Source organism: Argopecten irradians, chromosome 5 (assembly GCF_041381155.1).
Source record: "Argopecten irradians isolate NY chromosome 5, Ai_NY, whole genome shotgun sequence".
NCBI classification, from domain to species: domain Eukaryota; kingdom Metazoa; phylum Mollusca; class Bivalvia; order Pectinida; family Pectinidae; genus Argopecten; species Argopecten irradians.
This window is the reverse complement of record NC_091138.1, coordinates 17,166,060-17,192,040: the sequence shown is the minus strand read 5'-3', so window position 1 is coordinate 17,192,040 and position 25,981 is coordinate 17,166,060. Positions and strand designations below refer to the sequence as shown.

The 25,981-nt window shown below is 35.4% G+C and overlaps 1 protein-coding gene across 2 annotated transcripts in view; it reads right to left on the bottom strand.

The window, feature by feature from the left end:
- Positions 1-21,588, bottom strand: part of LOC138323045 (cytohesin-1-like) — a 34,447-nt gene extending 12,859 nt beyond the window's left edge. For both annotated transcript variants that reach the window (XM_069267371.1, XM_069267372.1), the window contains exons 1-7: positions 21,403-21,588; positions 12,712-12,785; positions 9,846-9,910; positions 5,763-5,829; positions 1,299-1,417; positions 894-974; positions 449-561 (exon numbers count right to left, since the gene is read on the bottom strand). In XM_069267371.1, the coding sequence (XP_069123472.1) occupies positions 449-561; positions 894-974; positions 1,299-1,417; positions 5,763-5,829; positions 9,846-9,910; positions 12,712-12,785; positions 21,403-21,439 (556 nt within the window). In that variant the 5' untranslated portion in view covers positions 21,440-21,588. The remainder of the gene's footprint in view (positions 1-448; positions 562-893; positions 975-1,298; positions 1,418-5,762; positions 5,830-9,845; positions 9,911-12,711; positions 12,786-21,402) is intronic.
- Between the last annotated feature and the right edge of the window lie 4,393 nt (positions 21,589-25,981).

Here is a 25,981-nt window from a genome sequence, read left to right as displayed (position 1 = left end):
ACTGGGTGATTGAATCTTGATTTAAATGCACAGCTGCTTATAAACCATGATAAATAAAATTAATGATTTCTATTTTATATATCATATATTCTATGGATTATGGATGTTGGAATGTCAGGAGCCCAATCATACAATTAAGACATCATGGCCACACACTCTGTTCCTTATCTGTAGATGAAATGAATGAGATATCTCCTAATTACTGGTGCTGATATGTCTCCTGGATATCGTAATGGAATTATCAGATAGCTCTTTTTTTTTACTGGAAATGTTTGTAAGTCATTGCTTCCCTATAAAATATGGAAGGGACACAATGAGACAGGATGTGACAGGAAAAGACAACACTGGAGAGACAGAGATGGAAAAGACTATATATATATGTCCCCCCATGTCACGGACAGGCTATAGCAAAGATTTAGGTATATCAGTACAACAGTTATTTCTTTACCTGAACTAGTGAATACACCAGTGTTCAATTCACAATATCTCTGTGCAAAACATTCCATCATCCTGTCAATCTTCTGTGCCTCCCCTGGCAAACGGAAGCTCCAGAGAAATTGTCTAAACAAAAAAAATACATAATACATCAATACGTCCAGAGATTTTTTATTGCTTTACAAAAATAGAAACACATCATTTTTTAGACATGTTTCGAACAGATGGTGGAAATTGATGCTTTAGCACTAAGTTAGACATTCTGCTGTCGAAAGTTCTGGCAGTTTAACATTGCAGAACATATTTTAAATTTTAACGACTGAACAGATGTTTATATATCATAGCTTTCATAAATTCCCTGTACTATATAAGTCATCATAGTAAGCACATGGTCATTATAACACTATAGACATTTCTTGGTATTAAGTACTTATGATCACTATAATGACTTCTCTCACCTTAAAGCCTGAACCAGGATCATGTCCGAGAACTCGTGCAAGTTCACAAAGGCCTTCAACACATTGATGTTGAATTCATGTCTGCAAGAAAATAATATGGTAGAATGAAAACTAATGTAGTGGAAAGATATATATTTCTGGCTTTGTGTATTCCCAAATGGCCAAAAACTTTGGAGATTCTATAGAACAGGCCCCCAAGTACCAGTTACTAATGAACCTTACAATGCTAGTCATTGGACCATTATTTGATTGGAAAGAAAGACAAAGCAAGGTATGAATTTTAACAAGTTTTTTTCACTTTAAAACCAAAGTTATGGTAGTACTACCTGTATTTGTTACAGTTTTTCTATACCACAAACCAACCCTGTTTTTATTTTTACTTTCCCAACATCAGCATGATTTTACCTTTCCCCAAGGTAGTCCCCTATAGCAGTCTTGTTCAGTCCCTCTCCTTGGTGTAGGAACTTGGCCACCTCTGCTGGGTCATTTGGCAAAAGTCCATTGTCAATCAGATATTCAATGCCCTGAAATTATCATATTTCTAAATCCATCACTCAATAAAATTTAGCTGCATGTTTAATCTACATATAGAATTAACACAACAAAAAATTAAGAAAAACAAATGGATCATTATTAAAAAAATAAATTTACTCATGTTTGTGTGGATACATGCATTTAGTCAATGATTGAAGTGAATAAACTCTGACTGAAGAGTGACCTTCAAAATTCAATGCACTTTTAGTATCTTCATCTATCAAGTTTCATTTTCCTTGATAGCAAAGAAATAGACTTTGACAGTTGACCTTAAAATGACCTTAGTGAAATTATAAGCACTTAACTGAGTACTCATGCACCAAACATTTTGTATCAAACTACACAGCATTATATTATACTACAAGATTGTTTTTATTTACTTAGCATCTGCATTTCAGGAAACGTGATCTAGCATTAGACTAGAATTGTGGACAAACAAGATATGGTAAACTACTTTCAATGCATCATAGAACTGATAATATTTATAACTAAAAGAAACCAAAGACAAACTATCCCTGGTAGAGCAAGAACAAAAGAGCATTCAGACAGGCAGACATGGGCAACATTTCATATTGGTACGGCTGATCGGTTTATGACTAGGTATACTAAAATCTCATCACATCTAGGATTTTTGGCTCTTTAACAAAATCTAATGAAGAAATTTGAGCAATGCTAGCTACACACGATAAGCATGCATCATCAAGTGATGACCTCTTATCTAGTGAGGGCAGGTTGGAGCTAAATATAGACAGCTCTTACGTCTATACAATGGATGAAAGTTTGCAAAATGACAAATTGAGAAGATGCAGTTTGCCCACAAGTGTAAACGTTGTCTGTTTCTTGTTGCTCAATGCACAATGCTTGTTTAGCAACAAGAGTAAGTGTTTTAACACTGACTAACACAGATATGAAGAGCTATAGGCTTTCCTGAAGTGTAAACTTTGTCCATTCATCATTAGTTATGTGTATATATCTTGCCCTTCATTCTTGCAGCTATCTAAGCTTAGGGCTTAGTGTTTTATCTCTGTCCAACTCTGATGAGGAACTGGGCGCTCAGGAAATAAAAAAAAAAACTTTGTCTATACATAAATATATTTTTGCTGTTCTAATTTATCCTCTATCATACAGTGAATCAAATCCTGTTTAGCAATATAGGACTTAGTGTTTAACATGATAAACCTAGCCTAGGCAATCCTAGGTGGGCTGGGAGCTTGTTCCTCTCTGTGTGTAAATTCTTACTGCTGATTATAATTCCATTTATTCTCGCTATAAAACACATACATATATTGAAATAACAATTTAACACTATGGCATGACAACAGGCCCTTCATTTGGAGGTTGTTATATACAAATTAAACAGATGCTTTACAATTTACAGAAACACAGCCCCAGTGACCGGAGAATGGCCATATAGTAATGAAGCAATGAGCCAATAACCTAACAACACTGCATGTCAATATCAATACATTTGACTATATTCCGTTTTCAAGTTTTATTTGCTATTACTGCCGTTCTATCATAAGATTGCACGATTGTGTTACAGTACTAGTGTATCGACTCGCTGTAGTAGATTACATCGCTACATGGTACAGGTGAAGTGTCTATGTAACACACATTGTGATTGGCTGAAGTGTGTATATAAATAAACGTTACACAACCTAATTGTACATCCGTGGTAAAACACCCCAGTTTTAAATGGCCCCTATTTGTGCAATCGGGACGTTGTAAGTACGTCGAAACAATTACAAATGTTCAAATATATAAACATCTGAAAAATTAATATTTGTAAAATAGAAGTATTATGCCGTAAAAATAAATAACGCTGATATATAGAATTCGCGCTCTAATATACATGACATTTTTGATCCGGGGTGTTTTTTCCATAGTACACCTAGCACATGTGACGAACTTGACTGACAATAGCTGTTGTAAATATATTTATAAATAATATGATTGAAAAAAAAAATCAAACATGGAAAGAGATAACACACAATTAGGTTATACTAGCTGTAGAAGAATACATAATATTGATTTAAACATATAATACTGTTACCTTTAATGAAGGTCAAGAAGAAAGTATCTGCTAAAACATAACTGTTCAGTTTCATAATTATGGTAAGGTATATTTAAAATGTTTATTTAACTCTTAATTTGAACTTTATACTGAATAATAAAAGTGTGGAAGTACTAAAAAACATCGATCGCCAAGCTGTCAAGGCGTGCATATTTTAAGTTACATGTGTGTTTGCACATGTGTAACGTTACGTTACTATTTTAATCTCTCGCTAAAATTGCGCCAAAATTAGAAGCGGTTCAACCGATCACAGCCAAAAATAGAAGCAGTCCTCAACCGATCATATGTCGACATGTCAAAGCCACGAACCGATCTAAAAGTACGCGACAGGGTAGTGAAAATGATGGGGTGTCATATGGAAATATATCTAAAGCGGTCGGCATTTGTAAATCCACCTGTTGAAACATCGCAAAGTTGTACGAGGAACAGCATGGTTCTCTGCTTCCACGTGTTCGGCCTATCATGACACCAACAAAGGTCAGTGAAGAAGTTGTTAAATTTGTTGAATATCAGAAGAAAATGGAACCAAGGATGGCATGCTAAATAAACAGCTTTATTGTGCACAAAAATTTTTCTCTTCTATTTATAGATCAACTCAGCCAATCACAATGTGTGTTACATAGACACTTCACCTGTAACATGTAGCGATGTAATCTAATACAGTGAGTCTATACACTAGTACTGTAACACAATCGTGCAATCTTATGATAGAACGGCAGTAATGAAGAGGAATTCATTCCGTACATGACATCCATGTTCGGATTCTAGAGGTGATTTAAGTTTTGAGAAGGTTCGGTTTCGGGAAGTTACACTGTATTATATATATTGAGACCCTGTTGTAGAGAATCATAGTACAAATGTGGTTACGTAATTTACAGTAAAACAGCCTCAATAAGGGCTCAAGATATGCGGCCCTACAAGCCCTAACACTGCTGTAGAGAATCTTAGTACAAACAACCCCAGTAAGGGTCCAAGAGATGAGGCCTACATAGGCCCTAACACTGCTGTAGAGAATCCCAGAATAAACAACCCCAGTAAGGATCTAAGAGATGAGGCCTACATAGGCCCTAACACTGCTGTAGAGAATCCCAGTATAAACAACCCCATTATTGAGTAAGGGTCCAAGATACGAGACCCTTAAACTGCTGCAGAGAATTCTAGTACAAACAACCCCAGTAAGGGTCCAAGAGATGAGACCCTAAAACTGCTGCAGAGAATTCTAGTACAAACAACCCCAGTAAGGGTCCAAGAGACGAAGCCCTATACATAGGCCCTAACACTGCTGTAGAGAAGCCCCCTAATTGTACAGAGATGGTTTACATTGGGTAGCACTTTATCAAGACTAGGTCTGTCATGGTACACTGGTCTTCAAAGAAGCGTGTAATCTAGAACTGATGTTATTTTCTGAGTAAATCACTGTATTATCAGGAACCATTTCTGACCAACTTTAGGTCCAATCTCTAAAGAATCCCTACATCATCAAAACTCCTGCTTCTAATTCTATCTCAGAAATTCCAACAGTAAAGTGATCCCCTCAGTAACTTTGAATGCTAAAGTGCTACTTCCTTCAATAAGTTGTGTAGAGTAAACAGGCAGTATGGCCTTCTATACTGGTATCTGTACTGGATGAGGAAGAGGAAGTGATGCCTCAAACAAACATAAATAAACACCAAGAGACCATATAATTAAACCTACAACATGAAAGTCACCTACTTGTTATCTGATAACAGCCTAACACCAAAATAGATGGACATACATTTTTTTTTTTTTATAACTTCTACCATTGCATTGCCATACAATAATTTTTTCCCAAGTACAGAATCAGTGTAATATAATATGAATCAAATTATTTAGTATAGTTTTTGATATAATCAGAGTGTTTCCAATTTGATGTAGCTGTACAGGTTTTGCAATCAAAATTAACTGACTTCTACAGATGGTATCTTTCCATTTTTTTACAGTGGTAAACAGGAAACAGCTTTAATAAAATCTTTCAGTTACAGTTTCCAGCACGTGACAGGGATGTAGATACACATTATACAGTCATGGTAGGCTCCAAATTAAATTTTAATGGATTTCGTCAGTGTATTTTAAATGGCTGGGGGTATTAAAATGTTTGTATCGGGGATAGGAAGCACTGCCGTCAGCCTGGCCAGTGTATGTTGCTGCCAATCACACAGAAATACAGGAAGTTTACATATGTCAGCTGCCTCTGATAACCGCACCACAGATCTTGTAAAGGGGAATCGAAGAAAACCTACCTTTTTGGGGTCCATGTTGAATTTCTTCTTTCCAATGGACATTTGCTTTGTTTTGGGGTTGTTTTTGCTGTAAATAGGAAATGAGAAGTATAAACATATTAATTATATATCAATATAAATATAACTAGAAATGTCTGTATGACATCAATGCTTCTTGCTACAAAATGAGAATAGGACATTGCAGGACCAATCGGGAGGGCAGGGACATGGGTGACATTATTTTCCTATCCATTTTCTGGGCTATAAAGATACATTTTGCTCAATGAATTGTAATAGTGCCACAGTCCTTATGTTATATCATATTTGTTTTCCCTTTGTGCTATAAAATTGAGATGAGGAAGTTAAAACCTTTAAAGTATTACATGTAACTGTTACATATGTACATGCATTTCAATTTGTAACTAATGTGACCTAGTATTTTATAAAGCATATGATATAATAGCTGCCATAATAGTGGAAACAGGTTTTTCACAAGACGGTTTGCATTAGTCCCTGTGTTGGGAGATCAAAGGAACTTCTTCACATTATTATACATAAATATTACCCACAGCGACCATAAAATTTATACTTCTATTGCTGTGCCAAATTCATCTTCCTTTGTTCTGACGTCAATTATATCTCCTCCTCCTCCTCCCCCCCTTTCTTCCTATGGTTGTACTTTAATGAAGTACTGTACATATCTGTTCCCATGTATTTATAATCCCTCCTATTTATGACAAGTTACATCATAGGAAACATGTTCAACATACTCAGAAAAATGTTAGTAATCAACACATTGGGGATGTGCCCCTCCCATCTATATTTAGACCAATTAATGAGTCAGAATTCAGACTACGATATCACTTTCTGTGAGTAACAACAGTCTTCATTCATGTATGTTTTGTGTAGATATAAAATCAAAGGTCAGTGCCTTTACAATCTGACCTTGAGATCCGTTTACATGTGCACACTCTAGCTAATGCAGCTGGTAGCGGCCTTATGTCAGTTCAAATAAAACAACAAACATTCATTTAAAAGAATGCATGCACATTTAGTGCATTATGAAACTTTCCTTTATATTATTATCTTAGTTTTAAATCTTGGGTTGAACCTTTTTTTAATGAATTCCAAAAATCTTCAGTAAATAACAAAGCATTTGATGATTAGTCAGTGAAACTAGGGACATTGTTGGAGAACTAATTTCAAAATAATATGACACAGCAATATGATGTTTACTGTAAACCAACATTCTTTTATGTGTGATTTGCTTTTGTGAATTTGGCAATCAAACTTAATTTGAATTTCATGATCACAGAATTTGACCCTGCAACATAGATCTGCATTAATTTATTGAAAGCTATTAAGGTAAATTCAATCAAATTATCCACGAAAGTTACCATGACAGACTTTTCCATGTCTTTATTTAAATTGAACATTTTAAATTTGATGAAACAAATTTCAAAATGTAATAACAAAAGTGTTTTATAAATAGGTCAATGGACCATGTCAATTTATAATCTGTATTTAAATTAAAAATCTGAACATATAAGTAATAATTCCAGATAAGATAGACGTTTTTCGTTTGTTTATAAATTCAGGAAAACTTTTAAGGGATAATTTGAGATAAGACAATCAGCAGCCATGAGAAAGTATAATGATCTTTTGTTTGGAGTGGAAATCCAATCTGATTGTGTGTTGGCTCCAGGATAACCTCTACAACACTAAATCTCTTTTGTGGCAGTTCTAGCACACTGCTCCCCAGCTCACAGCATGTCAACTCTAAATATCTCCTACACAAGGTCAAAAGTGCAGATGGAATCAAATCACCTTCATGGATACATAAACTGCTACCTAAATGGTTACAACCTATGCCTAGTTCTTTATTTTCGTAACTAGGACATTAAAAATATCTATAAGGACTATTACTGTTTTCGTAAGTTTTTTGCTTTTGTTTTAAGCTTTTTTTAGCGAATTTTGCTTTTGTTTTAAGCTTTTTTTAGCGAATAAAATAAGGTTGTCATTTGTTGTTACTTGTAGGAATAAGAGTCTCGATTCTGCTATTTCATGTAGTACTTATAGACCATGGCCATTGTACATAGGACATACTGTCATCTGTTTATTTGGGTAAATACGATATACTGGTAAAGTCCTGTTTAGTGGATATATACTATTAATTGTATACAGTACACAACATTACCAATCACAGTACTTAGACCTTGTTATTAACTATTGTTAGTTTCCCATCTTTGAACAGATCTTTTCTTACTAGTATGTTATCCTCAGATAAACCTGTAAACCTGAGCCAGTGCTGCCTCAGACACACAGCCAATGATAATCTGGTCTTAAATTATACCAATAACCTCCCGGCAGTCCAAACATAAACCAATAATCCAACGCCAATATTTGTATGTTCAGTGCCAAGAACGTGTGTGTCCTGGTATCAGCACAAACAATAAACCAACCAGAAACTTCATCAATAAGAGACAACAAACAAAGTCATATATTATTTTTTATCATTAAATAATTCAAAATTTCATAACAAATATGTCCACCACCTTTACATGAGATAATGCTTGCTTAAAAAGTTCTTATCTGGTAAAATAACTCTTTCCTTGCCACTAAAATTTTTCTATTTTATCTAAAATAATATAACTTGCTTTTGGTTTATTTTTTAAATTCTTCAGCCTAATCATGAGGTATATCATGTGTAATTTAATATGCCGTTTTCTACTAATGATCACCTTGCAATTGGAGTATGTTGATATCTAGGACCAGGATCCGCAAAGTATCATAATTTTAAGGGTTTCTTGTCTGAATTGGTAATAAAAGGCCTCACATTGGGCTCTCCCTCCATTAAATTGGAAAAACAATTTCAATTTCAAGGATTAAAATACATATTTTACGAATTTAAATAGCTGAAATTTGAATTAATTTCAATTGGGGATGGGGCCCCGTCGCATAAACGTCTCAAAAACATCCTGAATTATAACATGCACAGAGAAAAAATATCATATGATCAATTGTTTATGGTTATAAGCTCAAAATGTTCTGAACATTGAAGGGTGGTTTTATGTATGTTTCCTTTTTTTTACCTCTCTAACCACCAAGACTATTTTCAAACTCTGACATGACCTAATATTTATTTTAAGTGTGTTTATACTTCCAGGTAAATAAATGATAAGTTTGGAGGCAGGTTAGTGCACTAAGGGTCTTAAAATCCTAGCTTTCTGTAGAGTGATAAAGACAAGGTGTTGAGTTGGCTGCTGCCAGCTGTATTACTGGTCTCTCATCTAGATCAGTGTCATGGGAACTCTCTGTACTGTAAAATACTGTGTTTACATCTGATAAATAAACCCCCAAGACTATAGCTTAGACCAATGAAGAGCTAATTAGGAACATATACACTACACTTAGGACAACATTTAGTACTGTCAAACAAATTATTATTCCTAGCCATGTGTCTTCAATTATAATACCTCGATAATTTCATTTATTTGACAAATGAACAAACATTATAGCTTATATGAAATGTTTTGTGATGTTACTAGTTGGGAACATGTTTTCATTCGGTGGCTCTCTATCAAACCAAACCAAAATTATTTTTGTAGCTTAATGTTTTAAAATGATTATCAAATAGCTGTCACTATTCCTTAAAACTGTCTTGTTCTGTACCCTAGTAACAGCTTGTTATACATTTTATGGTATTCAGAGTGAACTTGACACCAGCCTTAATTATGAAGAAGAATTCCGGAGTTAATTATCACCTCCTTAATTAAAATCTAGAATCAGAGAGATCCTTTTATATTAAACCAAATAGATAATACTCTGTTTTACAATCATATTACTATTTTTTCAACTCTTTCAACCCTCAAGACATATTTGAACTATTCTTATTCAAAGGCAGGAAGAGTTCATTATGAATTATCAGGGGTCAATGACTTAGCGTTAAAATAAAAAGAATGTTGAAAGGAAAGAATAAACATGAGAAAAAGAAATACAGGATTAATAATTTCTATTGATTGTTTGACCTATCACCACCTCCAAACTCATCTGTGATAAAAGTACAGGAATATACAGCTCAACAAGCGAATAAATGAAACTTACCTATCTTCGGAGACATCGATAGCCTCCATCTCATTTGCAACTTCTGCTATCTCATCTTTAAGCTCCTACAGTGGGAAAAAGGCAAGATCATCAATAACATGCATCCATATTCAGTATGGTAAGTACCCGATCCAATACTCTCAAAATGGAGAATGATTAATAATTACACAAGTCGCTATATCTAAGTTAGTATTATTGTGAACGTGGTACTTAAACATATACGGAAGTAAAAAGGAACTCCCACGTGGACAAATCATCATTGTGAAATAAAATGTATATACCCATAGTTTTAATACACAAGTTGAGATGATAATATTTGCATCATATATGTACTACATTGGACCTAATAAATTCCCAGGGAACTAAAATCAAAGAATTTGATTTGGGAACTCTTTTTATCTTCACAATTGTTTCAACAAAACTACGTCATATTTGGTTGCATGTATTTCATGGTATTTTGCATGTTTCTATAAAAACTAGGGTGACACAAGACTGATTTTACCCTGTTCTTTGTTTACAACAAAAAACATTTCACAGGGACTAGAACTACTCCCCTCGGCACTATCTGAAATGACCAACATAACTTTACTGATAGCAAACATTTAGTGTCTGTCCTTATCATAACATGTATCAGTTTCAACCTTTAATCCAAATTTGTTGTTTTCTTTTAATCTACGTGCCTCATTACTTCTCCTTTTTTACAGAGAGCAGTCGTAGACAGGTCTGCCTCAATTAGGATAAATGTGTACATGTGAGTGGATAGGGAAACAAGATATAGCCTACAGGGCAGACTACATATCAATAACAGGGACAGATGCTGACTACTAAAAACTTCCTCTTACACTGCAATGTCATTATTACTAGCTGTACGCATGAACTCCAATGTCAATAGAAATAAATGTAAATGCTGATAACTATTGATAAGGTCAAGATATTCTATTGAAACCTGATGATACTAGATCTAGATAGAGAGCCGTTAAAACATCTGTATCTCCACAAAGGAAACCAGAATGTTGTATTCATACTAATTAGGACCTCTTATGATCACTATGGATATTCAGAATATGATTTTATTTACTAATGTAGGACAGCTCTTCATGGATATTCAGAATGCTGTATTTTATTCTTTCAGAATGCTACAAATTTGTAGTACTCAAATAAGACCTTTTCAATTTCCACTACATACCAGAACCTGGGAGTGTTTTGTTAATTATACAAGTGTCTATAATTTAAAGATGCTCCACCGCCGACAGAGCATAAATGATATTCATCATTTGAACAATAATTGGTGTTAAATCGTGTATATATATATCTAATTAAAACAAAAAAATAATATAAAATCATTTATTTCGCCTTTGGTGCATGCGCAATCAGTACTTCATTCTATATAGGATATAGTGACACAGAATTTTTTCGGGACGCAATTAATTATTTTTCATGTTTTTAACTTTAAGTAAAATTAGAAGCTCAAACTTTTCAATGGTGGTAATGGTGTAAAGTAAGTAACTTTTGTAACCGAAGAAAAATACTAAATCGTCAACTCCTGTTTCTGATAGTGAAAAAATACCATTTGTCAGCGGTGGAGCAACTTTAATACTTTTCCAAAAAAACTGATGATTCTGCATATATGAAAGATAGTTTTTATAATTTTTATGACAGTGTATCAGTGGTTTAATTAATTTCAGATAATTATAATTTATGAGTTATCTCCCAAGATAGCACTCTTCTGATGTATTTTTTTCATAGGCTTTAAAGTATTTGGGCGATAGAAAATAGATCTCCATTAATATGTAAAGTCATGTCATACAGCCATACAGCAAATTAATAGACGATAGATATACAGAAATTGTAACAAATGGCATGTGTCAAAGGTGCTAAGAGAATATGTAGAAAATATGTCAGAAAATCAATTCCTGGTTACTAAGGCCAATTCCTAAAACCTTTGGGAGGGATTGATATAGTTTTTACTCATCCAGATATCTATCAAACTTGACAAGAAAAAGATCTACTGAGCCAGATATTCTGCCCTTTTTAAAACAATGCACAATTTTTTTTAGAAAAAAAAAGATCTAGTTAAAGGCAATGAACAAAGCATTTTCAAGTTTATTGTTTGTTTTACAGTGTATTTGTTTTTTATGCATTCTTTTAGTTATATTTATAGATATATCAACCAAAATTCACATTATGTTATGTTTGCATTGTGTGACAAAATTTTACTGGTACTCAATATACCTAGGGCTATTATAAATGAACACTGTCTGTCTCACACTGTGTACTTGTCTCAATGGGATACCTGGCTATATTGACCTATAGCAGTGTATGTCCTAACTGGCCTTTGTGTTCAGGTGACTTTATCTTAATTCCATTTCAAACAGACAAGGATTCCCAATAAGGTATCTAATTTATCACCCTACAGAGTTATATATTATCATCTAAGATTCCATCACCTGTTTATTTACTGTCCAGTTAGCCTGCTGTGATCACCACAGGCCAGTCTTATCACCAGGTATCAGGTGATATACCTACCTTTAATCACCCACAGATAGTTTGGCCACTAGGATAAGGCCACCAAGTACTGTATCATACAATTTCACTCTGATTGACAGTCTCTTAGATAACATTGACACTCATTGCCTTGCTATGATTAAAGATGCTCAACAAATATCTTCGGATTTTAATTCTCACAGCTGCTACTTGCGTTTTTTTCGAAGGAAAAATATGCATTCCTACCAGTCACAACACAGCGGGGATGTAGGGTGTTTTCTACCTGAGCCATGGTAGTTATATAGATAAGAGTCTATATAAAAATCATCCCCTGTAAGTCTAGGGAAAGTGATTACATATAGATATACAGCAGTAATCTTACCTGAATCTCCTTCAGTAGCTTAGCTTTCCTGTCCCTTATGCTTGTAAGCAATTTCTGTTCCTCTGGCGTCAGATCTGTAACAAGCATAAATTCTGTGTTATCAAAACATGGAAACTGTCACAGAGAATTTTCACTAGGAGTTCACTTTCCAATATGTTCTTCTGAAATGTTCAGTAGTAATAATCCAGAATTCACAAGCGTAACAATTAAATCCCAGTAATGATTGCACACAAGTCACCAGAGCAAATCATAAGTATGCGCGGTCACATTGTATTGTAGTAACTGTTATTCATTCAAATTGGTGACATTTACTACCAAACATCACAAACAGCACCCTCAGCAATGGGGGCTTACTCCAGAACAAAGCGTGTTTATTCATGGGAACAAATTGATGACATCCGTCCTGCTACAGTCTAACTGTACATGATTATCTACATGTATAATGCTATCACAGATGACAGTTATGAGATGATTTTAGTCCTGTATCAGCTATGAAAACAGACATGTCCATGCATAAGTACAGCTGGCACTCATGTTAGTTTTGTATTCCCCCAGCATGTGAGCAGTTGATTCATCATTGACATCTGGAAGTGCTAACTCCACGGAGTAGTATATATATGTGTGTGTGTAGGTAGAGGATGTTGGAGGAGGAGGAAGGCCTGGGAGTCAGCCACTGTAGCCTGTGGGTTCTCCCTCCCTATAGCCTTGGAGTGAGGCACTACAATCTCTCCCTCCCTGGCCACACTATACATACATGTACTAGCTACTGTAGACTGTTTGTATGTAGTCCGTGGGTTTTCCCTCTCTATAGGCCTGGGAGCTAGAGTCAGCCACCGTGTAGACTGTGGGTACTCCTCCCTCCCCAGACACTACAAATATCCCTCCCCTACAGCAGACTGTAGAGGTAGTGTTTGGGTTCTCCCTGCTGTACACTAGGACCAACATGAGCCCTGACGATGTTCTGGACTTGGTCTGGTGGTTCACTCCGATGAGGCACCAGCCAGTATATAGTCACTACTGCTGACTCACTGCTTCGTCTGTTCAACACATTTCAACATCAGTTTTCTCCATTACATTTTGTAGTTTCACTTCCTATTTTAGTGTTTAACAACAATCTACCCATTCACAAGAACAAGATGAAATCCAATAATGGTTAACACACTTCAGTAGATAATGCAAGTTTTAAATTATTTTCCATATAAAATGTACTGAGGTTTAACTACACAAAAACTTTGGCTTAGTATTGATCAATTATTAAAACATTGCTTTGTATACTTATGTTTTTAATTTCATGTCCACTGAAGAATAAACAAAATTAGTAAATTAAGAACCTACATTTCCTTACATTCACATAGCATTTGTTAAAATGAGAACAGTTCTTTGTCATCTAAGATGACTTGTACTGTATCCAGTTGACTCAAGTTTTTAGTGATTCATTTTTCCCAGCAAGATATTATTTCAATTCTGTCTATCAAATATTATGATCGCCCAAAAAATCTATTTTTTGTTTGTTTTATATTTATGCCCTATTTAAATGCACAGCTATTGTCATTGTATTATATTTAGGCATATGCAAGCTTTTGCCTCACTTCAGCCTAAAAATCATGACTTTGTTTTCCTCCATTATTTTACAAAGATTTACTGTATATAAATAATCATTCTGAGTAAATAATTATATAAATGTCGACCAGATTTCTTTGATATCTACCATAAATCTACAGCAGCAGTAGTTGGCTATAACAGCTATCTACCTGACAGGAACAATTTGATTCCGTCCAGATGGTGTACAGTCTTCACCTGTGTCTAATCTGATAATAATAGACATCGAATCCAATCTCTCGTTATAAATAAACCGTTTCTGACATCCATATAAAAGTGTTTGGCCCTAAAAAGCTTTCACATCCGTACTACCAGTACACACTTGTCCATTTCAAAAGAGTTGTTGTGGGTTACAATGTTAAATTCCATAACACAACGTTAACTTCTAATTTCTGGAAAACTCCAAATTGGCACAGTACAGTACAGAAATCCAATAAAGCCGAAATGGTATGGGCATCAAAAATTCATACGTATTACCAGCAGATGAATTGCTAAAAACTTAAAAATAGTAATAGTTACAGCCACAACTCTGGAAAGATAATTACATAGAAGTTTGATGAATTTCATATCCCAGATGAAATTGCAACATCCTTTTATACAGATCCATACATCTTTTTCAGAACAATCATCAAATTGAATACATCACTCATACGTACCTCAGTAATTATTAATACAGGTGTGTAAAAAGTATGGTTTTAATCAAGATTGATGGTGCACTTTACTAACCTGTTACTGACATTTTGTATGAAACATAAAATGTAACAATACCAATTATATCACTTACTTTTTTAATTAAGATACTCATCAATCATGAATTGAAGACAAGTTTGAATGAAAAAATAACCATTTAATGTTCAGAATTATTGAATTTATTTCTTGTTTAAAAAGGATATATATATCTGCTGAAAAAAAAGTTTGTGATATCTAAGATATATGAAAAACATTTTTGTACATCCACACAAGTGTAGCATTTTACTGCAAATTTAATACAGTTTTTGCTGTCATTACGATCACTGTCAGCATAGGTACTAGTGTACGGATACATGTATTACATTCAAACATCCAGCATTTTACATAATCAGCTCTATCAAAAAGTTCTAGATGACTGCCGATATATACACACAACCTGTTCATGGGCTTTTAACTTGTCATTTACTGTTTTACATATACTTCCTTGTATACCGGGTTACCAGGATAGGAGAGTCACAAGGACTCAAGATCCCGTAATATCCTGTACCGCTGGGTCATTCCTTATCTGGTTCATTTTGATTGGTTTAGCATCCCATTATACAGCCAGGGTCATTTAGGGACGTGTCAGGTTTGTAGGCCGAGGCACACCAGATCAGAGTACCAGAAGGAAAACCACTGATCATGATCAGCTATCAGTACACTACCTAGTTATAACTGATCCTGAACCACCTGGGATTCAAACCCTTGGCCTGTCACCCAATACTCAAGGTGGAAGGCTTTTGGTAATATCCTAAAATCTCCATAATAAACCTGAATTGAAAATAGGCTGGACTGGAACCCAAGCCCGAACAGATTTCTTTCAGTCACATGTATCTTGAAAACATGCCGGCTTTCATTTTTAAATACTGACTGCTGAACATTTATATTTGTATGATCAATTATCTTCATGCAGTCTACTTTATCAAATTTTTGTTTTAATTTGAAGACCTATGAAAGATTTCAAAAATAAGCCAGATTTCAAAAATAAGCCAGTCTTGTAAATTTTATGTAAGTCTGGCCTGTAGCTAACATGCCTTACAGGATATATGACACAAGAGGCCCATGGGCCTTTACGGTCATCTGACTCATGGCACAAAACAACAAAGTCACAGTATATAGTAGTGGTTAACAATTAATATAAATAATACAAGGAACTCCTTAGTTGAATATGTAAGTTTCTGAAATAGGTAAATGTCATTTGTTGAACAAACTTGGTTGCCCTTTATCCATATATGGTTGTAACCCATTCAAGGATTAATTTAAGGAGTCAGATTTTAAAGCCAAATTTCAGCTAAGCTCCCAGTTTGGACGTCCGCCGTACTATCCCCGTTGGTCTTAGCCTGGTCCTTTATAAAATATGATTGTCCTCACCTTAAGTTCCCCCTTCTGAATCAATTAAAACCCCTATAGACCAATTTTCATTGAGATCTGGAATGAACCCGAACACAGGAAGTGGGCCAGCAGCCATCTTGAAATACCAAAATTTTTACGACAATGTTTGCATGTTGTTCCGCATCAATTAAAACCCCTATAGACCAATTTTCATTAAGATCAGAGACTGAAACCTTAAAACAGGAAGTGGGCCAGCGACCATCTTGGAATACAATAATCTTTACGAAAATGTTTGCACGTTGTTCGGCGTCAATTAAAACCCCTATAGATCAATTTTCATTGAGATCAGAGAGTGAAACCTGAAAACAGGAAGTGGGCCAGCTAAAATTAAGAAAATTTGCCCTTTTGGGGCCCCACCCCTCAGCCCCTAGGGGTTGGACCAGGCTCATTTATATAAAATATGATTGTCCTTTCCCAATGATGTTTCACACTAAATATAAATGAAATCCGTCCAAGGATGAAGGAGGAGTAGAATTTTAAAGCTTAAAATAAGAAAGTTTGCCCTTTTGAGGCCCCACCCCTCAGCCCCTAGGGGTCAGACCTATCTCAAATATATAAAATATGAATGTCCTTACCTAATGATGTTTCACACTAAATATGGATGAAATCCATCAAAGGATGAAGGAGGAGTAGGAATTTAAAGCTAAAATGAGAAAATTTGCCCTTTTGGGGCCCCACCCCTCAGCCCCTAGGGGTCGGACCAGGCTCATTTATATAAAATATGATTGTCCTTCCCCAATGATGTTTCAAACCAAATATGGATGAAATCCATCCAAGGATGAAGGAGGAGTAGGATTTTAAAGCTAAAATTAAGAAAATTTGCCCTTTTGGGGCCCCGCCCCTCTGACCCTAGGGGTCGGACCAGGCTCATTTATATAAAATATGATTGTCCTTCCCCAATGATGTTTCAAACCAAATATGGATGAAATCCATCCAAGGATGAAGGAGGAGTAGGATTTTAAAGCTAAAATTAAGAAAATTTGCCCTTTTGGGGCCCCGCCCCTCTGACCCTAGGGCTCATTTATATAAAATATGATTGTCCTTCCCTTATGAAGTTTCACACCAAATATGGATGAAATCCATCAAAGGATGAAGGAGGAGTAGGATTTTAAAGCTAAAATTAAGAAAATTTGCCCTTTTGAGGTCCTGCCCCTCTGACCCTAGGGGTCGGACCATGCTCATTTATATAAAATATGATTGTCCTTCCCTAATGAAGTTTCACACCAAATATGGATGAAATCCATCAAAGGATGAAGGAGGAGTAGGATTTTAAAGCTAAAATTAAGAAAATTTGCCCTTTTGAGGTCCTGCCCCTCTGACCCTAGGGGTCGGACCATGCTCATTTATATAAAATATGATTGTCCTTCCCCAATGATGTTTCAAACCAAATATGGATGAAATCCATCCAAGGATGAAGGAGGAGTAGGATTTTGAAGCTAAAATTAAGAAAATTTGCCCTTTTGAGGCCCTGCCCCTCTGACCCTAGGGGTCGGACCATGCTCATTTATATAAAATATGATTGTCCTTCCCTAATGAAGTTTCACACCAAATATGGATGAAATCCATCAAAGGATGAAGGAGGAGTAGGAATTTAAAGCTAAAATAAGAAAATTTGCCCTTTTGGGGCCCCACCCCTCAGCCCCTAGGGGTCGGACCAGGCTCATTTATATAAAATATGATTGTCCTTCCCCAATGATGTTTCAAACCAAATATGGATGAAATCCATCCAAGGATGAAGGAGGAGTAGGATTTTAAAGCTAAAATTAAGAAAATTTGCCCTTTTGAGGCCCTGCCCCTCTGACCCTAGGGGTCGGACCATGCTCATTTATATAAAATATGATTGTCCTTCCCTAATGAAGTTTCACACCAAATATGGATGAAATCCATCCAAGGATGAAGGAGGAGTAGGATTTTAAAGCTTAAAATAAGAAAATTTGCCCTTTTGGTGCCCCACCCCTCAGCCCCTAGGGGTCGGACCAGGCTCATTTATATAAAATATGATTGTCCTTCCCCAATGATGTTTCAAACCAAATATGGATAAAATCCATCAAAGAATGAAGGAGGAGTAGGCTTTTGTATAAATAGTCTTACGCACGACGCACGGCGCACGGCGGACGGCGCACGGCGCACGGCGCACGACGACGGACGAAACACGATGACAATAGGTCATCCTGACCTTCGGTCAGATGACGTAATAAGAGAAAATTTGCATCAAGTTATCATCAAAATTCAAAATATTGTCACGATTTTTACCAAGTAAAGACAGAAGGTCGTTGAATTCAGAAGGTCGCTAAGGCAATGTTGACTGTATGTGATAACAACTCTATTCACAAATAATTATATATTATAAGAGTCTTGAAATTTGAAAACAGACTGGTCTTGAAAATGAGCCTGGGATTTCCTATCTAAAAAGAATAGAAGCCAGTCTGTTGCTTTATATTGTTGAGATTTGAGGGTATGTGAGGACATCAAATGCATGGTATCAAATTTCATAATAAGAATACTTAAATGGCGGTCTGGAATGCATTTTCATACTCTGCCAAATAGTGCTAGAACGGCTAACCGGTTAACGGTTCGGTTTCAGCTTGTATCCGGTTATATTAGCATTTTAGCTATCTGATAACCGCCATATACATTTTGTACGGCAAAAATACTCCTCAAAGTAATGAATTTCCTGTACTAACGATCGTCTTAACCTATATAGTATAAAGTATAATGCTTTCAAATGCTCAATTTTGTAATGAAATTGAAAGTGTTACGACAACAGTGTTGTTATCGGAAACTCGGTCTTCATTAAAACGCTTATATGTGTCACTTGGCTTCTATGCAAACGTTCCAGTGAGTGTGATGTGCGCAAGTGCCGTGTGCAAAAGAAACCATGTGTAGGAAGTAGGCCTACTTTAACATTGTAAGTGTTTACATCGATTTCCATTCACTGTGATGGTTTTATTAATACAAACAAAATAAATCTAATTTAAAATAATAATTCTTTGTGTTAAATGAGTGCTTCCTGAAAGATATGAACAACTGTTATGGAATCCAGATGAAGTATGACAAATTCATGGCATCGATGTACAACTGTAACGTTACTTAAACAACTACAAAATTGTAGTTATATATCCGGTTACGGTTCGGTTAATCCGATCCGGTTAACCTGTTGACATTTTTACTAACCGTTCCAGCACTACTGTCAAACAGGGATGGGTATCATGAATTATTTTGTAATACAATACATTTTCCTACAACTAGATTAGATGTGTACGTAAATTCACTGTTTTGAGGAAAGTAACAGACAACATAACCAGAGATTTCCCTCCTGTTTTTTCTTTGGGAGGCACCCAAGGGACTCCTAGGTTTGAAGTTTGTGAGTTCCTTTTAAAAACATTGGAGTTGTTTTGCTGAAATTTTGTATTACAAACTGCAAATATTTACTAACTAATTTTGAACTTTAAGTTTTGACAGTATGGTCACACTCAAAGTGAAGAAATTCCATTTATAATCATCCATAAAATTAATAGCACAATTAAAAGAACTATTTGCAGTTTCATCTTTATAGCTTGAATTATCAATATTTGTTTGGTATTTTGTTCATTGCTCTGTCCAGTCAAACATGGAACTTCACAATACTAGCCATGCTCTACGGATGGAGTTTTAATGTTTGCCACATTTATTTAAGGACTATAAGGATTTTTTTTTTATAAATTTCAAAGATGACAGAAAGCCAGCGGAAAACCTGTGACCTATATACATGGGATTCCAATTGGAATTTCAACCCAGTGGTAGGAAGGTAAGTCAGGCATTAATATGTTCAGCCACTGTGACCAGATTCATTGAGGTGACAGTATATTGTGCCTATAACATATATAGCTACCAATCAAGGCATTAAAGGCTCTTGCTTTGTTGCAATTGGGAGTGAAATTCAGACACACTCCCAATTTAAAATATTGGATATACATGTTCACAATCTCTCAAGCTTATTTTCACAACTGAGAGAAATCTACCTTACCTGGCATCCAGTAGACCGCTGAAAGTATTTTCGACTCCCAAAATCATATTTGACTCTTGGGTTTGAAGCACATGTTAATTTGTCATTGGATTTTACTCTTTGTGATTTCTGAGAAATGGTAATTTGACTTATGAATTTGCTTAAAGTCAAGGGTCAACTGGATGCCCTGAAATCTGTAATCAGCAATCACATTTTACAGTGAATAACCGATTGATAACTAGACAATTTGTTTTATAAACAGCATTTAGTAGAGAATGGACTATGAAAAAGTGAAGCACTTTCTTGACATTAAAGCAAATTAATTAGCATTATTTTTACCATGCATGGTGCCTGTTGTGAAAATGCACAAAAACACCTACATTATCTTAATATGAATATAATATTAAACATAAATATTATGGAGCATTGGGCAATTCTAAAATTTACACAAAAATCTATCATATATGGTACTGTTAATTATTTGAGCAACACCTGGTCTACTTTTCTACTATTGTTAAACAAACCCCCCCCCCCCTCTCAATCAACTAATTATTACTCATCCTCGACCTCTTTAAGATAATTTGTCTTTATTTCCAATTCACACGGCACTGACGTTAATATATATTGTAAACTAGAAAATGACACACCTTTGAGGAAACCATAATTATATGAGCCCCCTTATTTAAGTGCCAATTTTGAAATCCACTACACATACCCCCAGTCCAGTTTATTACCCGATTAGTTTTTATTTACATGTTATCCCTTTATCCCTTTCACACAAAGTGTTTTCACTTATGGTACGTTTGTTTTACCGGGGTATATGTCATGGACGTAAATCATAATACATGTAACAAATTGAGACTGTCGATATGTTCCGGGGGGATCGCTGTTGTTTAGCAAATCTAGGCCCCCTATGAGTCAGCTTTGTTGTTGAACTACAAAATTATCTTCAGTTCCACTGAAACCAAAATGCTGCTTATATTTACCTGACAAGTCGAAGTGGTTGTTGTTCTGTGGTTCCATGTTGATAGGATAGCCCTGCTACTGCTGGTGTACACAATGCAGCAGATAAAAAATGTTCAAATCCCTAATTTTACTGTAATTATGAGATTACGTTACCCACTTCCTCCTTTCTAGCCCGCCATTTGCCTTTTAGGATCGTCATATCGGAACATAATCTCGAACCAAAAATAGGTTTTCGTTTAACATGCATCGCAATGATATGCAAGCGTAGGTACGTCTTTTTATTGTATTTGATTCAAAACAAGTAATAAGACGAACCAATTTTTTTTATTAAAGCAAAAGTTTAATATTTTCAATGCATTTGCTTCTATTTTTTTCTTATCGGAATATATCGCGTAGTTTGGTTGATGTACTATGTAAAGGAGTACGGTTAAAACGGCCCCACTGCAATAACGGCCCCAGTTAAAACGGCCCCAGTCGAAACGGCCTCACTTTTATGTAGGCAGATATAAGACAAAGCTTATGACGGAACACATTGAGATTAATTAAAAGTAAATTTAAATGAATGAACATGTTTGTTGTCTATCTTATTAAAGATGGTTGGTTAGGTTAATACTGTATACCTACATATACAAGTAAATGATGTTTCAAATGATGATTTTTTTTACGTTCACGATCTCTAGCAGCGTTTGATAGATCTAATATTCAAGTAAGAAATCAATTTGAAATGTCTTCAAAATACTTTTAGTATTGATTTCTCATCGATTCATGTATGGTTGAGACGAAGATATTGTTGAAAAGGGAAGTGCTAGCATTTAACTGGGAAATTACTTGTACTTGTTTAGTAGGAGTTTTTGATATTTTGACAAACGGAAAATATTGAGAATGCAGTTAAAGTAATAAATATATTCAAATCTTTAATTATTGCAATTTTTTTTAATATGTTCAGTGTGTTGATTATATACATTTGTCTTCTAAATGTTCATTGTAAAATATGTGGTAAGTTTTGCTTGTAACATTATCTTACAAAACGAATTACATGTAGCTCACATATCAGTATCTAAGAAATTACAAGAAATAGATTATCTTTCTCATTAATTAAATAGAAAACGTCCAAATGATAGTATGTGAAACATTTTGTTAAACTATTAGAAATCAAATGTACATGTGTCAAAAATTTAGTGAATTTGAGCAAATGATTGTTCTTAGTTATGAAAGACGTTAAAATAAGTTTTAATTATGTGAATTATGATAACATGCACTGAAATTTCGAAGAGAACGGCTTGAGTTTTACATGAGACCAACAGAATGTATGAGGCAGCATTGAATTGTATCCTTTATATATAGACAAGTATTGATTTACTAATATTCATGATTTGATTTGTTCTTTCCCGTACAGTTTACCGTAATTTTGTGGGATATCAGCGCCTTTACAATTACACCGTATACACTATATAATTACCATATAATTAGGTATACACTGACCACGGCTAATTCATCTTGTGGTGACAACTGTCAATCATAACTTGTTATGGGTTCAGATTCTCTATTTGCTTTGGGTTTACAGTGACGATATACGCCACACTCACACAACTTTGATAAAAACATACATTCTTGATAAAATTGAAATGTATTGTAGTAGAGAAAGAGAGCACAAAACTTGGTCTTAATCTTAATTACAGTAATGTTCTTTTCTAGGGCTAATGAAATATAGTTACAAAGATTTATTTTATTCTTTTATATTTTGTGCATTAAGTAATTGAGCATTAAGTAATTGAACTAACTTAAACATGTTGGAATATCGGACAAAAAAATGGTTTTCTAATATGAAATCTTCATACACTTTGCACTTTTAAGGAAATAAAATTCACCCTCACTATCGTTATTGCAAAATGCAATATTCTCCTTTCTCTTCTCCTTTCTATATATAATTACACCTTATGCAGATAACCGAGATGTATGCAATAATAAGATGTTTGTATGAAGTTAATTCGAAAGTATTTCCAGCAAAAGCCATCTGTATTAATGTTTTTGTTTTTTTACCGAGGCTATGGAAAAATAAAATTAAAGCTTTCGAATGAAATATGATTGTGTCTATGACCCACAGTCCGTTCTTAGTCTCCGTGATGAACACGTATATTTCATTGACTATATTAAACAAGAGGCCCATGGGCCTTTACGGTCATCTGACTCATGGCACAAAACAACAAAGTCACAGTATATAGTAGTGGTTAACAATTAATATAAATAATACAAGGAACTCCTTAGTTGAATATGTAAGTTTCTGAAATAGGTAAATGTCATTTGTTGAACAAACTTGGTTGCCCTTTATCCATATATGGTTGTAACCCATTCAAGGATTAATATAAGGAGTCAGATTTTAAAGCCAAATTTCAGCTAAGCTCCCAGTTTGGACCTCCGCCGTACTATCCCCGTGGGTCTTAGCCTGGTCCTTTATAAAATATGATTGTCCTCACCTTAAGTTCCCCCTTCTGAATCAATTAAAACCCCTATAGACCAATTTTCATTGAGATCTGGAATGAACCCGAACACAGGAAGTGGGCCAGCAGCCATCTTGAAATACCAAAATTTTTACGACAATGTTTGCATGTTGTTCCGCATCAATTAAAACCCCTATAGACCAATTTTCATTAAGATCAGAGACTGAAACCTTAAAACAGGAAGTGGGCCAGCGACCATCTTGGAATACAATAATCTTTACGAAAATGTTTGCACGTTGTTCGGCGTCAATTAAAACCCCTATAGATCAATTTTCATTGAGATCAGAGAGTGAAACCTGAAAACAGGAAGTGGGCCAGCTAAAATTAAGAAAATTTGCCCTTTTGGGGCCCCACCCCTCAGCCCCTAGGGGTTGGACCAGGCTCATTTATATAAAATATGATTGTCCTTTCCCAATGATGTTTCACACTAAATATAAATGAAATCCGTCCAAGGATGAAGGAGGAGTAGAATTTTAAAGCTTAAAATAAGAAAGTTTGCCCTTTTGAGGCCCCACCCCTCAGCCCCTAGGGGTCAGACCTATCTCAAATATATAAAATATGAATGTCCTTACCTAATGATGTTTCACACTAAATATGGATGAAATCCATCAAAGGATGAAGGAGGAGTAGGAATTTAAAGCTAAAATGAGAAAATTTGCCCTTTTGGGGCCCCACCCCTCAGCCCCTAGGGGTCGGACCAGGCTCATTTATATAAAATATGATTGTCCTTCCCCAATGATGTTTCAAACCAAATATGGATGAAATCCATCCAAGGATGAAGGAGGAGTAGGATTTTAAAGCTAAAATAAGAAAATTTGCCCTTTTGGGGCCCCACCCCTCAGCCCCTAGGGGTCGGACCATGCTCATTTATATAAAATATGATTGTCCTTCCCCAATGATGTTTCAAACCAAATATGGATGAAATCCATCCAAGGATGAAGGAGGAGTAGGATTTTAAAGCTAAAATTAAGAAAATTTGCCCTTTTGGGGCCCCGCCCCTCTGACCCTAGGGGTCGGACCAGGCTCATTTATATAAAATATGATTGTCCTTCCCTTATGAAGTTTCACACCAAATATGGATGAAATCCATCAAAGGATGAAGGAGGAGTAGGATTTTAAAGCTAAAATTAAGAAAATTTGCCCTTTTGAGGCCCTGCCCCTCTGACCCTAGGGGTCGGACCATGCTCATTTATATAAAATATGATTGTCCTTCCCTAATGAAGTTTCACACCAAATATGGATGAAATCCATCAAAGGATGAAGGAGGAGTAGGAATTTAAAGCTAAAATAAGAAAATTTGCCCTTTTGGGGCCCCACCCCTCAGCCCCTAGGGGTCGGACCAGGCTCATTTATATAAAATATGATTGTCCTTCCCCAATGATGTTTCAAACCAAATATGGATGAAATCCATCCAAGGATGAAGGAGGAGTAGGATTTTAAAGCTAAAATTAAGAAAATTTGCCCTTTTGAGGCCCTGCCCCTCTGACCCTAGGGGTCGGACCATGCTCATTTATATAAAATATGATTGTCCTTCCCTAATGAAGTTTCACACCAAATATGGATGAAATCCATCCAAGGATGAAGGAGGAGTAGGATTTTAAAGCTTAAAATAAGAAAATTTGCCCTTTTGGTGCCCCACCCCTCAGCCCCTAGGGGTCGGACCAGGCTCATTTATATAAAATATGATTGTCCTTCCCCAATGATGTTTCAAACCAAATATGGATAAAATCCATCAAAGAATGAAGGAGGAGTAGGCTTTTGTATAAATAGTCTTACGCACGACGCACGGCGGACGGCGGACGGCGCACGGCGCACGACGACGGACGAAACACGATGACAATAGGTCATCCTGACCTTCGGTCAGATGACCTAAAAACTAAATGTACATCGCTAGAACCGTGACCAATTTCACGGCAATTTCGTCCAATTTGATCATTCCTTGATCTAATAATAAAATATCAGAAACAAAAGTATCCATAATTTAACATTTATTCTGCCAAAGAAATGTTTTACAGAGGTGTATAATTTACAATGTAGTGTTGTTAGAATAAATAGTTTCCAATTTGAAAAAAATACGTTGTACAAAAGAAAGAACAAAACA